General features: G+C 38.6%; 4 protein-coding genes across 5 annotated transcripts in view; 3 read left to right on the top strand and 1 right to left on the bottom strand.

Moving 5' to 3' along the window:
- The first annotated feature begins 693 nt into the window (after positions 1-693).
- On the top strand, positions 694-2485 carry LOC111785281 (beta-1,3-galactosyltransferase 7-like). The gene is made up of 6 exons (XM_023665686.1): positions 694-960; positions 1041-1161; positions 1258-1345; positions 1503-1628; positions 1830-1939; positions 2065-2485. Exons 3-6 carry the CDS (start codon positions 1260-1262, stop codon positions 2211-2213), a joined length of 471 nt encoding a protein of 156 aa, XP_023521454.1. The 5' UTR covers positions 694-960; positions 1041-1161; positions 1258-1259; the 3' UTR covers positions 2214-2485.
- A 217-nt stretch (positions 2486-2702) lies between these two features.
- On the bottom strand, positions 2703-3986 carry LOC111785282 (ABSCISIC ACID-INSENSITIVE 5-like protein 2). The gene is made up of 3 exons (XM_023665687.1): positions 3140-3986; positions 2944-3015; positions 2703-2847 (listed from the first exon to the last, which is right to left on the bottom strand). Exons 1-3 carry the CDS (start codon positions 3623-3625, stop codon positions 2767-2769), a joined length of 639 nt encoding a protein of 212 aa, XP_023521455.1. The 5' UTR covers positions 3626-3986; the 3' UTR covers positions 2703-2766.
- Positions 3987-5019: 1033 nt separating this feature from the next.
- On the top strand, positions 5020-10377 carry LOC111785285 (transmembrane protein 87B-like). 2 transcript variants are annotated; one of them, XM_023665692.1, is made up of 5 exons: positions 5020-5450; positions 7040-7976; positions 8112-8209; positions 9616-9750; positions 9835-10377. In XM_023665692.1, the coding sequence occupies exons 1-5, from the start codon at positions 5206-5208 to the stop codon at positions 10010-10012; spliced, it is 1593 nt and encodes a 530-aa protein (XP_023521460.1). In that variant the 5' UTR covers positions 5020-5205; the 3' UTR covers positions 10013-10377. The 2 variants fall into 2 exon arrangements, with proteins under 2 accessions (XP_023521460.1, XP_023521461.1); XM_023665693.1 differs by lacking the exons at positions 9616-9750; positions 9835-10377 and adding exons at positions 8833-8969; positions 9054-9596 and having other exon boundaries at positions 8112-8207.
- A 1976-nt stretch (positions 10378-12353) lies between these two features.
- The window catches only part of LOC111785284 (probable glucan endo-1,3-beta-glucosidase BG4), a 7913-nt gene continuing 5258 nt past the window's right edge, over positions 12354-15008 (top strand). Inside the window, exons 1-2 of the mRNA XM_023665691.1 lie at positions 12354-12497; positions 12576-12970. Of these exons, the coding sequence (XP_023521459.1) occupies positions 12425-12497; positions 12576-12970 (468 nt within the window). The 5' untranslated portion in view covers positions 12354-12424. The remainder of the gene's footprint in view (positions 12498-12575; positions 12971-15008) is intronic.

Genomic DNA, 15008 nt, shown 5'->3' with positions numbered 1-15008 from the left:
AGATGGGGGTGTAAACTTATAGAACAAGCAGAAACTTTTCTTCTCTACGCTAAGGAGTGTTGTGTGGTGGTCTGTTTACTTTATAAGATGGTCCAACGTAGAACTCAAGTGGCGAAACTGAAAGCTATACTACGACAAGTGTAACAGCTCAAGTCCACCGCTGGCAAATATTGTCCTCTTTGGGTTCTCCCTTTCGAGATAGCCCAAAGAGGACAATATTTGCTAGCGGTGGGCTTGGGCTGTTACAAATGGTAGGTATTAGAGTTAGGCATCGAATGGTGTACCATCAAGGACGCTGGGCCCAAGGGTGGATTATGAGATCCCACATTGGTTGGAGAGGGGAACGAAGCATTTCTCATAAGGGTGTGGAAACCTCTTCTTAGGAGACGATTTTAAAACCTTGAGGGGAAGCCCGGAAGGGAAAGCCCAAAGAGGACAATATCTACTAGTGGTGGGCTTGGGCTGTTACATCAAGACGGTACGGTTCTCTGTTTTACAATCAGATACGGACATTTTCTGGATTGCTTTTTGTCACTCAAAACTCTGTTTTAATAGATGGGCCATACAAGTTCTTTGTTGGTGGTTCTCTTTTACAAAGGCTGCAAGAACTGTCAATCTACCAGCTTTCTCTTTTCACCTTCTTTTTCTGAGTACTTTAGTATAAATGAGAACTAAACTTAGACTGGCCTTTCTGATTGTGATGAACATACTGTTTATATCTCCTTGTTCAGGAAGTAGCCTTGTTATGTGGAAGTCGTTCTAGTCTTTTCTCCCTTGAACTGGTCCTTTTATATTTGTGCAGTTTAATCTTGATGCATTATATAACTAGTTTGGTATTGCTTCCTTGTTTTCAATGGAACTAACCTCATTGATTTTCGCTTGATTAGCGCAACTTCCAACAGCATTTTGGATCGTGCAATTGATTCAGAAGATGCCCTGCACAAAGATTTCCTTAGGCTGGTAAGAGAATTTACATGGAGTAATTATGATAACAAGGAATGATTAGACATTCAGCTTGTAAACTGGATCATTATGTTCAGGAACATATCGAAGGGTATCACGAATTGTCTGCAAAAACAAAATCCTTCTTTTCCACTGCCGTTGCTCGATGGGATGCTGACTTCTATGTTAAGATAGATGATGATGTCCATGTAAATTTAGGTATGTTTCACGTTTTTAAGCTGTTATTCCTTCAACTTCTGTGAAAACTAAATATCCATTTATCAAGATTGAGTTTCTTAATTCTTTCTCATCTAGGGATGCTAGCTACTACTCTTGCTTACCACCGTTCGAAGCCCCGAGTCTATATCGGGTGCATGAAATCTGGACCTGTTCTTTCTTCCAAGTAATTATCATGGACTGTCTATCTATCATGTTCATTGCAGATTGATTGTCTCTGTCATTTCTTCCCTTTTTTGCACATTGATATCATTCTTTTGTTTGTTTTGTGCATTCTTAAAAAGGATATGTGATGATAATTTTGCATTTTCTTTATACCACAGGAGTGTCAAATACCATGAACCTGAATACTGGAAATTTGGAGAGGAGGGAAATAAGTATTTCAGACATGCAACTGGGCAGATTTACGCAATCTCGAAAGATCTAGCCACCTACATGGCGGTCAATGAGTAAGGATATAGCGTTTATGCTTGCATTTAGAGTTATGTAAAGTAAACACATCATCTTAGTCACATCTTTGATTAAAATCATTCTTGCATCAACATGAGATGTAAAGTTTCTTAATATATTCAACTTTGTTCATATAATGAACTTGTACCCACTTCTTGATTATGTGAGTTTAATTCAAAGAGTTGAAACTTGTGATGCAGGCCAATTTTGCACAAGTATGCCAATGAAGATGTGTCCCTTGGTGCTTGGTTAATAGGCCTTGAAGTCGAGCATATAGACGACCGTAACATGTGCTGCGGGACGCCACCTGGTAATGTTTTACTTATATATGGATGATCGCGAAGTAAAGAACAAACGATTTCCCAAACCCCATATGCAAATTCTTTTTCCTTTATTGCAAAGCTTGGTTTTTCTTCTAAGACAAGACATCTGCAGATTGTGAGTGGAAGGCACAAGCAGGCAATGTATGCGTTGCATCATTTGACTGGAGTTGCAGTGGAATTTGCAAATCTGTTGAGAGGATCAAGCATGTCCACGAAAAATGTGGTGAAGGGAATGGGGCTGTCTGGAGTGCATTAATCTAGTTGGGTTCTTGACATTATTCTGCTGTGATCAGACAAAAGCTGGACACTGTTTGGGAGTTGAACACTGCTTCCACAAAGCTTCCAATTTTGTTCGTGTAAGTTAAATTCATCGATACCTCTTGTTCTTTCTTTCGTAGTCGCCCCTTCCGACTATATGATTCAAGTATTACTGCCAGTGTATTATATTGTTGAGTTCCTATTCAATGAGTCAGATTCTGTATGTGTCCTTTGTTTGTATAGTGAAAAAGAAATAAAATTATCATGATTTGTGTGTTCTTTTCCTCTATAAGATCCTTGCCTTCTGATATAATCTGCATCTGATATCACTGATGAACATGAGGGATACCTAAAATTTTAGTGGCATGAATTATGATTAGGCAAAAGGGTAGGAAATCAGCTGCATTGTTATCATAACCAGATAGGTTTGCTATCAGAATATTTGCTCTACATGAAGCACAAAGAACTAAGAAAGTAAAAGCTTCTATCTAGGAAAAAACTTGAAGAGAAGAGAAGAGAAGAGAATAGAGAGAGGTGTGCTTGTGAAGAGCAAAAGCTAGAAGAAGGCTGAGCTTGTGCGCCGCAGTTGATATCTAGGCATTGGAATTGGATTTGACAAGAACAATCTTTCTACTTCCTGAAAAAATAAAAGGATTCTACAGTTTCTTAATCAAATAGATCCACTCAGCTGTGTTTTTTTGTTGAAAATATGACTCTGTTTAGATGAACTTGCCTCTTGCTTTCTCAGCCAACTATTTGTTTTCCTCAAGCATAACACCTCATGCTCCAACTGATTCGTATAAGCCTAGAGGATTAGAACGAGGATTAGAACGAACGAAGAACGAACAAACGTATGATTAATATCACGAAAAATGTTGATATTTGTCCTGTGTTTGATGGAAACTTGAAAGATAGATGCATGAATTTACCTGTTTCCTGGCTCTGGACCTTGCAGCAGACTCACGGTTCTTGATCATTCTCCTCTGCCTTCTTTCAATAGTTTTCTCCTTTATATCATCCAATTGTCTTCGTTTCCGTCCAGAATTACCCTCATGGAAATCGGAGTTGGACGAGGCGGATGTCGTGATCGACATAGCCTGCAAATTGTAAACACCAATATCTGGTACACTCCCATGATTATTGTAAACAGCTTGAGAAGCTGGCAACTTGGAATCAATGAGTAATGCTCGTTGGTAATGCATCCATTCCATCCCTTCTGTCGAGGCTGAAACCTCGGTCATTAGATCGGGCTGTGGCTCGACATCGCCAGCCCTTTTCCCGAGAAACAACGAAGCCGTGGCTGCTGCTGAGGCAGGAGGTGAAGAGGAAGGGTTATTATTATTATTATTATTATGTACCAGCTCTGCTTCTTCCACAGACATCACATTCCTCAAAACTATGTCATCTAAATTCATTTCCTATTCTAAAAGAAGGCTCCTTCCCCTGCACCAGTGCTTATATGCCTCTGCTACTTCAGAATCAAGGAAAGAAGGAAGGGAGAGAATGCCAAATTGGTGGAAGTTTTGTGGAGAACCCATAACTGAGATATGAAAGGATCTGGCAGAAGGTGATTTGTTGAAGGGGATCCGATATTTTAGAGAGGTTAAGAGAGAAGTTTCTTAGTTCAACAGCCGAACCTGATATTCTTGCTAATTTTGTGGGATACAGAGATGGAAATTCAATGGCTTACACCATTCTAATATTACTTCTTTGTCTTTCATTACAATGTATTAACACCCTTTCTTATCAAATCTCATATGAAAAGCTTTTGTGAAGTGTATGCCATTAAAATGCAAATATTCTATCATGAGCATGCTTTATGGGTCGGGATGTGACCGTGCCTGTTGTCAAAACCGCACTTTCAAATAACACGCCCTAGCCCTAGACAAACGTGACCGTAACATCTGTTAGATGGTGTAATATGCCATAGACAAGTATGACTGTAACACCTATCATACTATGCCTCTTGTTAGAATTGCGTTTTAGATAACACACCCTAGACAAACATGACTATAACACCCATTAGACGATATAACATGCCCTAGACACGCATGATCGTAACACCCATCAAACGGCATAACATGCCCTAGACACGCATGATCGTAACACCCATCAAACGGCATAACATGCCCTAGACAAACATGATCGTAACACCCATCAAACAGTGCATGTTGTTTAGAATTATACTCTCATATAATACACCCTAGACAAACATGACCATAACACCCATCAGACGGTATAACATGCCCTAGACAAGCATGACCGTAACACTCATCGGACAGTGTCGATTGTCAAAATCGCACCCTCAAATAACACACCCTAGACGAGCATGACTGTAACTCCTGCCACCGGTTCCTGTTGTTTGAATCACACTCTCAATTAACCCGCTTTAGACACCGCTGGATAAAATCGCAATCTCTACGAAATTGATTATTTAGTTAGTTTTATATCGTATTTTTAAATATTTGTCAAACAAAATACATAAAAATTTCACCCTATAAATATAAATTGATTATTATAATTACTCATTTTTTAAGTTGAATTGATCGGGTTAAAGTCAACACATCCGTTAATTAATTAATTACTATTATATGAAATTTAACTAAGTTTATTTATTTTAAAGTTAACATTAATCAATTTTTAATTATTGCACTTGACATTTAAAACAAAATATATAATAATTTTTTTTTATAGAAAATACATTATTAAAAAGGCTACGATATAATTATATGTTCTACAACAATGGATTTTGTGGCATATAAATATCCTATAAATTTAGCTTCTTTAAAATTTTGAATTAATAGAATATGGATGAGTTGTCTCAATCTCCTTTATGGAGAGCGCGTCCCGCGCGTGGTAAAATTCCCTTTCCTACCGACCGAGACGAATGCTTCTCTTACAATCGACCTCCGATCTCATCTGCTGATTTCCGCCCTAACGCCGGTCCCTCTTTTTATCTCTCTCTGGTTCTCGTTTGGTCGTTTGATCCGTCGCCATGAATATCGCAAAACAAAGATCTGTTTCTGTTTCAAATCCTTTATTCTTTTTGTATGTTTGGTTCGTACTCTTACTGTCGCTTACAGTGAATCTGAGTAATGCCTCCATCCATTTCTACGACAAGGAGGTTTTCGTTGATGTCGGTAATGCTTTTCTTCTCTCCGGCGGCAGTGAAGGTCTTCAGGCTTCTCTCTCGGCCGATTCCGATACGCCTTCTATCCGCAATGGCCAATCTTCTATCCAGTACTCTTTCTAACTCTTTGGATGTCTTAATTTTGATGGATGTATTTCTTTTGCGAGTTAGTGTGGATAGGTTTTATTGTGGATATTGTCGTAGTTGGAATTTGATTGATTTTAATTTGGCAGTACTTTGGCTAGATCTATGTTCGTTTTGTTCTGCCTTTTAAACTTGATTCATTGGTGAGTCGGAAAATTCAGTTGCACACTTGTCTTCTTGTTTTCTTTTTGTTTGCTAACTCTAGCAATGCATTAAGTGAGAGGACTCTATCTTTACACAGATCTGACGTTCACACATATGCGCACATTTATTTTGTGTATTGCCCGCTGCTCTCCTTTTGAACTAGGCTGGAAAAGGAGAAGGATTCTCCTGTCTTCAAAGAAGTTCAACGTCTTTCGATGACCTTTGAACTCTTCGATCACTTATTATTATTCTCAGTGGCCACTCCAAGTTACGTAGTATTTTTCATCCTCCATTGGACTCTCTATTTGAATTACTTGTCTCTCATTTAAAAAATGTTAAGCTAGTTAGATAGAGGATCACACTACGTTTTCATTTTTTTGCCTTCTTTTATTTAGTTGATGTTGATGTTTGTTTCCAATGAGTACTGATTAAGACTTCCAATTAGTGTAAAATTGCTAGTTTTAGTTTGGTTAATTGGCTGTTGTTATTTATTTAAAATCAATGAACATCTGAAATAGCCATGTATTTGAAGAGAACATTCTTATAAACTTTTTTTTTTTTAAGAGATCATGAACGAAGTGAACTCTTTTTTATTCTTTAATGAATTATACGAAAATTCCAAAAAAAAAAAAAAATCAAGGTTTCTTTGTCAATCTTAAATGAATTGAGTCGATGTATCACATGAATCGCAACCTCGGGGATTCTTCCATTTTTTTCAGGTTGGCTTCTTATCTTTTGGGATTGGTACATGTAAAGAGTCATTTTCCTTAAGGTCCGAAGTTCTTCCAACTTTTGGGTGAGATAAATACTAAAAACCCTTGTTGTTTTCTGGGTCCATGCCTTGAGGAGAGGCTGTGGGTGTCCCCGAGTAAATGGGAGCGAAGCTCTGACTCTTGGTTATAAAAAAATAAAGACTACATTTTATTTATTTCTGAAAAAGTGACCAGAGTAGCACTGTAGTTCCAATGGTGTGGCTCTTAGTTTAGTGCTTGGATTTATTTATTGCTTTAAGTTATTGGAAGTATCATGCCACTAGAATGCCTTAGTACTTCCTATAAGTGGGGCACTAAGACGTGCTTAAATATGATCTATATCCTTTGAAGAATTTCCGTTTGCTTAAAAATCATATTTAGAACTACTAGTTGATTAAATAAACTGGTTTTGAACAACTTGGCAGTAATTCAATTTTTTTTGTTTCTAAAGATAACCTATCTGTATGCATCCTTGAAATTGCTTTAATGAATTTAACTTTTCGCAAAAACTGGTTATCCAAAAATTTATGCCATGCTGTAATGTAGCTCACTGAATGTTTATACTCTGCATTTGGATCTTTACAATAGAATATTTTGCCCTTCCTTCCTATTTTTCCCACAGTAAGACTGTGTATTCATGACTTCTACAAATGGGACAGATTTTATAATATCACCTTCTGGAGGAGAAAGGCTGCTGCTGATCTACATACAGACATGGAGCATAGCACAGGGTTGATACAGGTTATCATCTTTGAGGCTGCCGACCGTGATAACATTGGTGGTTCTGCATATGGTGGACAGAGAGCTATATGTTGCACTCCAGATCTAGCTAAGCTTGAAGGATGTAAACAAGGAGAAGTCATTAGAAGACCTTCTGCATCGGATATTAATTGGCCTGTTGTTTTAAATGTACAATTCAGTGGCAATTATTTATACACTGTTATGGATGATGTGGAAGTTCCCATTACAAAAACAGGAATGTATAGCTTGTTCTTTGTAACATGCGATCCAAACCTCAAAGGATTAGTGATGAGTGGGAGGACAAAGTGGAAAAATCCCTATGGTTATTTACCCGGACGGATGTTCTCTTTAATGAGATTTTATGTATTCATGTCACTAGCATACTTATTGCTTACTGTCGTTTGGTTATCTCAGTATGTGAGGTTCTGGAGGGATATTCTGCAACTTCAGCATTGCATCACAGTCGTAATTGCTCTTGGATTATTTGAGATGGTTCTTTGGTACTTTGAATATGTAAACTTCAATGATACAGGCATTAGGCCAGTTGTAATCACAACATGGGTGGTGACTGTTGGTGCTATAAGAAAAACAGTTACGCGGCTTCTTATACTGTCAATTTCCATGGGTTATGGTGTTGTGCGGCCTACTCTTGGTGGTCTTACCTCAAAAGTTCTTCTTCTAGGGGTAACTTACTTCTTGGCATCTGAATTATTGGATATTACAGAGTATGTTGGGACTATAAATGATGTTTCTGGAAGAGCAAGACTGTTCCTAGTCCTCCCTGATGCATTCCTAGATGCCTTTTTAATATTATGGATATTTACTTCCCTTTCAAGGACGCTAGAGCAGTTACAGGTATTGCTTTCCTACTCCTGAAATCCGCCATGTTTAACAGCGTGCATCCGTTCATTAACCTTTCTGTTTTCTATTCGTCTTTGCCTCTGTATCTTTATACTCGTTTTGTACGATAAACTTGCTTTTTTTCTTCAGATGAAGAGGAGCTCTGTTAAGTTGGAAATATATAGGAAGTTCTCAAATGCATTGGTAGCCACTGTTATTGCTTCTGTTGCTTGGATAGTGTATGAGGTATGATTTCAATCTCTTTACACATTTTATTCCTCTATCCATGTAGGTGTATATATAGATCTCAGCCGTCATTACTATTATAGCCAACCTAATGCTTTACCATATGGAAACTAAAATATAGAAAGAAAAAAAGGGTCACGAAGTTCATGCACGACGCATCTTCAGAACGATGCGTGCTGTGTGTCGTACTTAGTGCAAAATCATGGAAATTTTCTCCAGGAGTATTAGTAGAGTTCAAATTACTTATGAAATCTACTCCAACCGTATTGATTGTTTTTGCGACTTGCCAACAGTGTCTTATTGTTGTTGTGGGTGTGTATGATCGAGCACGTGTTGTAATTCTTTTTGTGGGAAGTCAACATTTAGGGGAAGTAGATAATTATTCTGGTCGATTCTTGATTCTGAAGTAGATTGGAAGGATTTCTCTTCATATCTTTATCTCTCTCTGAATGTATCGCTAACTTCAACCAGGCAATGAACTTACTCTGCTTCATATACTTCGCTTTCAATTTCTCTAGTTGTCTTATATCTCTAGTCTTCTTTTTCAGATTATTATTGTTATTTTTTCCTATCGATTAGAACGTTCTCTCAGGGATTTTTCATGATAAGTTCTTGCATATTATAGGTATACTTCAAGGCGACAGATCCCTTCAATGAAAGGTGGCAGAGTGCTTGGATCATAACTGCCTTTTGGAACATCCTTGCATTTGCTTTGCTGTGCGTTATCTGCTATCTCTGGGCACCATCACAGAGTTCTCAACGGTATTTCTATATTTCCCAATATCTTTTTTTTTATTAATCCTCTCTATAATCAGCTTTATCCTAACTTAACAATCATGAACCAAGGTATGCTTACTCTGACGAAATTGGAGCTCAATCCGATGACGAAGAGGCTCAATCCCTAAACCGAGCAAAGCCAGAGAGTGAACTGAGTCTAGTGAAGCAAGATCGGATCGAGAAGGATGTTGGAAACACCGTCGAGTTTGATGAAGATGATGACAGGGAAGAGGATAAAAGAGAATGATGGGTCACCTTTCATTCAGCCTTTTTGTTTAGATCTGCAGAAAGTCCAGTTCCATGGGGGGAGTCCTCGCCGAGATCACCCAAATACTAAGCCAAAGCGTCATCTTGAAAGTGAGGACCATGCAACATGGCACCACCACAAAGGAGTGTGTGTGTATATTGTGATGAAATGTAATGGAAGGCTAAACCAGAGGAGTTTTCTGCAATTCTTTTTCACGCCCATTATCGTCATTTATTTTGTAAAGCAGTGTCTGCATATATGTTCGTTGAATTCTTGAGAACCTTGATACTGGGAATCCTTCTTTTTCTTTTAGCTCCTCGCTTTAAAGAAATATTGGAATCTTTGCTACATGATTCCGTTTTTTAGTCTTTTGTAACAATCTAANTACTTCAAGGCGACAGATCCCTTCAATGAAAGGTGGCAGAGTGCTTGGATCATAACTGCCTTTTGGAACATCCTTGCATTTGCTTTGCTGTGCGTTATCTGCTATCTCTGGGCACCATCACAGAGTTCTCAACGGTATTTCTATATTTCCCAATATCTTTTTTTTTTTTAATCCTCTCTATAATCAGCTTTATCCTAACTTAACAATCATGAACCAAGGTATGCTTACTCTGACGAAATTGGAGCTCAATCCGATGACGAAGAGGCTCAATCCCTAAACCGAGCAAAGCCAGAGAGTGAACTGAGTCTAGTGAAGCAAGATCGGATCGAGAAGGATGTTGGAAACACCGTCGAGTTTGATGAAGATGATGACAGGGAAGAGGATAAAAGAGAATGATGGGTCACCTTTCATTCAGCCTTTTTGTTTAGATCTGCAGAAAGTCCAGTTCCATGGGGGGAGTCCTCGCCGAGATCACCCAAATACTAAGCCAAAGCGTCATCTTGAAAGTGAGGACCATGCAACATGGCACCACCACAAAGGAGTGTGTGTGTATATTGTGATGAAATGTAATGGAAGGCTAAACCAGAGGAGTTTTCTGCAATTCTTTTTCACGCCCATTATCGTCATTTATTTTGTAAAGCAGTGTCTGCATATATGTTCGTTGAATTCTTGAGAACCTTGATACTGGGAATCCTTCTTTTTCTTTTAGCTCCTCGCTTTAAAGAAATATTGGAATCTTTGCTACATGATTCCGTTTTTTAGTCTTTTGTAACAATCTAAGCTCACCGCTACTAACAAATATTGTTTTTTTTTTCTTTCCTTTTTGGGTTTTCCTCAACGGGCTTCCCCCTCAAAGTTTTTAAAACGTGTATGTTAAAGGATAGGTTTTCACACCCTTATGTGAAGGGTGTTTCGTTCTCCTCCCTAATCGATGTAAGATTACATAATACATCCCCTTTAGGGCTCTACGTCTCCACTGACACATCATCCTTATTTATTTTCATAGCAAACCGATGAGACGAAGATTTTGAGTCCTCTGCTCTACGCGATACTGGCCATTTCCTACACATTATCCTTATTGTCAATAGGAGATTTGTCAAGAATGTATACTGGCCATTTCCTACACATTATACTTATTGTCAATAGGAGATTTGTCAAGAACGTAGAGGAGGTAGGATGGGCAGTTGGTCAGATCTAGTATGGTTCGTACATGGACGGTAGTTGGAGTCGGCAGCTCTCTTAGGGTTCCCTCATCTGGGATCCCTCGCTCCTTTCTCCAATCAACGTGGTACTCCCATCAAATCTACCCTCTTAGATCGCTCCTTTCTCCAATCAATGTGGGACCCCTGATAGGATCGCACAACAACGCACACACTCGATCAATGCAATGACAACACAAAGAAATAGAAGAGAGAAAATACAAGGAGAACTCTGGCTAAAAGATTTATATCATTGAGTTCAAGTATGTACAGAGAATATAGAAAGTACATTTTCAAAGCTCACTTGACACAATCGCACTTTTGAAAGCAGCGGACTAGCGATTGTGCGGCACTCACTTTCCAACGACGTGAGCTAAGCCAATTTGTTCTTGCGTCGCCTACGGCTAAACGACGTATGATCGAGCCTCTAGCCTCGATTTTAAAAGAAAGTTAAAAAAAACGAGGGTAGAGAGAGATTTTAGAAAGAGACGTTATGTAAGCAAGCTAGAGAGATAACAACGGCTATAACGTTTGGTACGAAGGAGTTGACAACTATATATATGGTTTAGGTTACTATATTTAGCTTTACCAGATAACGTTTGGTAAGAAGGAGTTGACAACTATATATATGGTTTAGGTTACTATATTTAGCTTTACCAGATATAAACCATCTACTGTATATAACTATTTTACATATATATAACTTTACCCGATATTAGCTATTTACCATTTACCAAATATAGATTTAGTGTGTATAACGGTTGACTCAGTTATAAATAAGCATCAGGCCCCATAACCTAACAACCCTCACCAAATCCACCCTAGACTCGATGTCTTTACTCGCACACCGCCTCGTGTCTACCCGTTCGAGAAACAGCCTCTTCGTTGGCACATCGTCTCGTATCTAGCTCTAATACCATTTATAACGATCCAAGCCTACCTAGCAAATATTGTCCTATTAACTTTTTTAACTCCAAATAATAATTTGATGTTTATATATTATACACTATACCACTCCAAATTATCAATCATTCCCATAAAGTTAAATTATAAATGTCTGCGCTACATTATTGATTAATCAGTAATAAATTTAATTATCAAGTTATCAATGGAAAGAAATCGAGTTTATTATCATCATATTAATTCATTTTCAAATATAATTCAAAGGATAAAGACACCCATTACTAATAATTAATCAAACCTTTTTCATTAATAAAAAAAAAAAAAAAAATAGATTCCCAACCATCTAAAAAAAATTTGAAAGTTCTTTCCATATAAACACATCGCTCATTTGGCAACAAATGGAACAAGCTTTGAGGATTATTAACTACGCCACCATATTAGGTAAAATTAAACGTCTGACTAAACATAATTAGAATGTTGACCTTTCATTATATTTATTATTTCCTCTGCTATTTGCATACTATTTGTAACTTACTATCCTATCTTTTTAGATTCTGACCTACCATATTTATTATTTATAATTATTTATAAATGATTATAAAGAAGAGAACTCTGACCATTATCTTACCATCATCTTACCACCATCTGGGTGTGGTAGATTCAGCAAACATTTAATATCGCCGTGTTCACCACACCTTAAACCACCATGGATTTCTTCCGCCCAGCCTCCGCCGCCCTTCTCCTCCTCTTCATCTTCTCCGATCAAGCCCTTCTCAAGAGTAATCAATTTGTCGCTTTTTTTTAAAATTGTTTTTTTGTTTGTCTTCTCCCTCTTATTTGTTGAGCTTGTGTTCTAGGTGTGTTAGGCGCGGTCGGAGTAAACTACGGGCTCAACGGCGACAATCTTCCGGTGCCGAGTGAGGTGGTTGAGTTATATGGGCGGTGTGGGATAGACATTTTGCGGGTATTTGAGCCCAATCATTCGGTTCTTGATGCCTTGAAAGGGCGGAGGAATTTAGTGGTGTGGTTGGGAACGAGAAATGAGGATATTCAGGGGTTTGCCGCCGACCAATTAGCGGCCAATTCTTGGGTTAATGCTAATGTGGTTCCTTATTACAAGAGTGTTAATATTGCATATATTACTGTCGGTAATGAGGTTGTCCCTGACGATGCGGCGGCGCCCTTTGTCGCCAAGGCTATTAAGAAGATTATGCAGGCGCTTGTTATTGCCGGCGTCAAAAGCGACATTAAGGTGAGAGTTGAATTTTAGGAATTACTAATCTTTGGTATGATATTCCCTATATTAGGGATCATTCCCAAACACAAACCCATTAACTCACTCAACTCCCGTGATCATTCTCTAAATTAGTCATTGTGGGTGTGACTCCCTGAACCCATGATCATTCCCTAAATTAATTATCGTGGGTGGGACTCCCTAAAACCCATAAATGATCATCCCCTATATTAGTCATCGTGGGACTTCATAAACCCATAAATTCATGATGATCATCCCCTAGATGAGCCATGTGGGACTCTCGTACCCATAAATTCATGATAATTCCCTAAATTAGCCACCGCGGACTGTGAGACTCCCATACCACCGTGGGACTCTCATACCCATAAACCCATGATCATTCCCTAAATTAGCCATGTGAGACTCCCATCTCCGTAAACCAATGATCATTTCCTAAATTAGCCACATGCAACTCCCATACCTATAAACCCATGATCATTGCCTAAATTAGGTTTAGGCTCAAGTCCCATACCATGGTAGGACTCCCATACCCATAAATCCATGATCCTTCATAAATTAGGCTCCCATACCCATAGAAGCGATCCTTCCCAAATTAGGCTCCATGATCCTTCCTAAACTTGGCTCCCATGCCCATAAACCCGATCCTTCCCAAATTAGGCTCCCATGCTCATAAACCCATGATCCTTCCTAAACTAGGCTCCCACGCCCATGAACGCATGATCCTTCCCAAATTAGGTTCCCATGCCCATAAACGCATGATCCTTCCCAAATTAGGTTTCCATGCCCATAAACCCATGATCCTTCCCAAATTAGGCTCCCATGATCCTACCCAAATTAGGCTCCCAGGTCCATAAACCCATGAAACCTTCCTAAATTAAGGTCCATAAACCCATGAACCTTCCCAAATTAGGCTCCCAACCCATGAACCTTCCCAAATAAGGCTCCCAAGTTCATAAACCCATGAACCTTCCCAAATTAGGCTCCCATGTCCATAAACCCTTAGAATCTTCTCAAATTAGACTCCCATGTTAGGCTCCCATGCCCATAAAACCATGATCCTTTCTAAATTAGGCTCCCATGTCCATAAACCCATCATCATTCTCTAAATCAGGCAAGTTGGTATTATTCTGAACAACAATTCTCCCTGAACTATGGACCATCCCAATACTTATAGACCCCTCCCTCCATTCAATGAGGTCTCGAACAAAGTACACATAACTCTTATACCAGATTAGGAATTACAGATCTCACAATAGTATGATATTCTCTACTTTAGAATAAGCTCTCATGACTTTGCTATGATATTGTCTACTTTGAATATAAACTCCCACCAAGAGTTCTCCTACCATTACTTATTGTTAAGGATATTTAGTAATAAATTATAGTTTACCATATATATTATATTTGATATTTTATTATAAGGCAAATATTAGATATTTGCCTTATTGACATGGGTATCTCTACATTTATTGTTATTTCCATTTATTACTATTTCCATATATTTTTAATTTATTTGATTATAAATAAGATAACTTTCACACCATTTAGGTGTGGTGGATTAATCAAACATTCACATGGTATCAGAGCCATTTCGGTTTAACAACCCCGATCCCTTATTTTCAATGGCTTTTGAAATCTTCTACTGTTCTTCTCCACCACCCCTGCTGGCTTTAACACCGCAGAAGCAGTCTTCATGGCTACCGCAGGCGGAGCCGATTAATTACTCTTCGGCTCCACCCTATTGACCTCCAAATCATCCTTCACCATACTCTGTACATACAACCTCACCTTTTCCAAACATAGTCTCTTTCATTTTCTTCTCAATTTTCCCTTTATCCTTCATAGAAACCCTAAATCTTCATCAGCATTTCTCTTCAGAAATATACAGAATCTCGATAAGCCTATCGATCTTTTGCAGAGATTCACCTTTGGAATCTAGGCGCCGCACTGGCATCTTCGCCAACCAAGTTGCCGCCGCCCTTCTCGCCAAAATTGGCTCCTTCGCCCCAATGTGGCGACTCTTCCGGCTGCCCTT

The sequence above is a fragment of the Cucurbita pepo genome, unplaced genomic scaffold (assembly GCF_002806865.2).
Source record: "Cucurbita pepo subsp. pepo cultivar mu-cu-16 unplaced genomic scaffold, ASM280686v2 Cp4.1_scaffold000433, whole genome shotgun sequence".
In the NCBI taxonomy this organism is placed as follows: Eukaryota; Viridiplantae; Streptophyta; class Magnoliopsida; order Cucurbitales; family Cucurbitaceae; genus Cucurbita; species Cucurbita pepo.
This window is presented reverse-complemented; position numbering and strand designations above follow the sequence as displayed.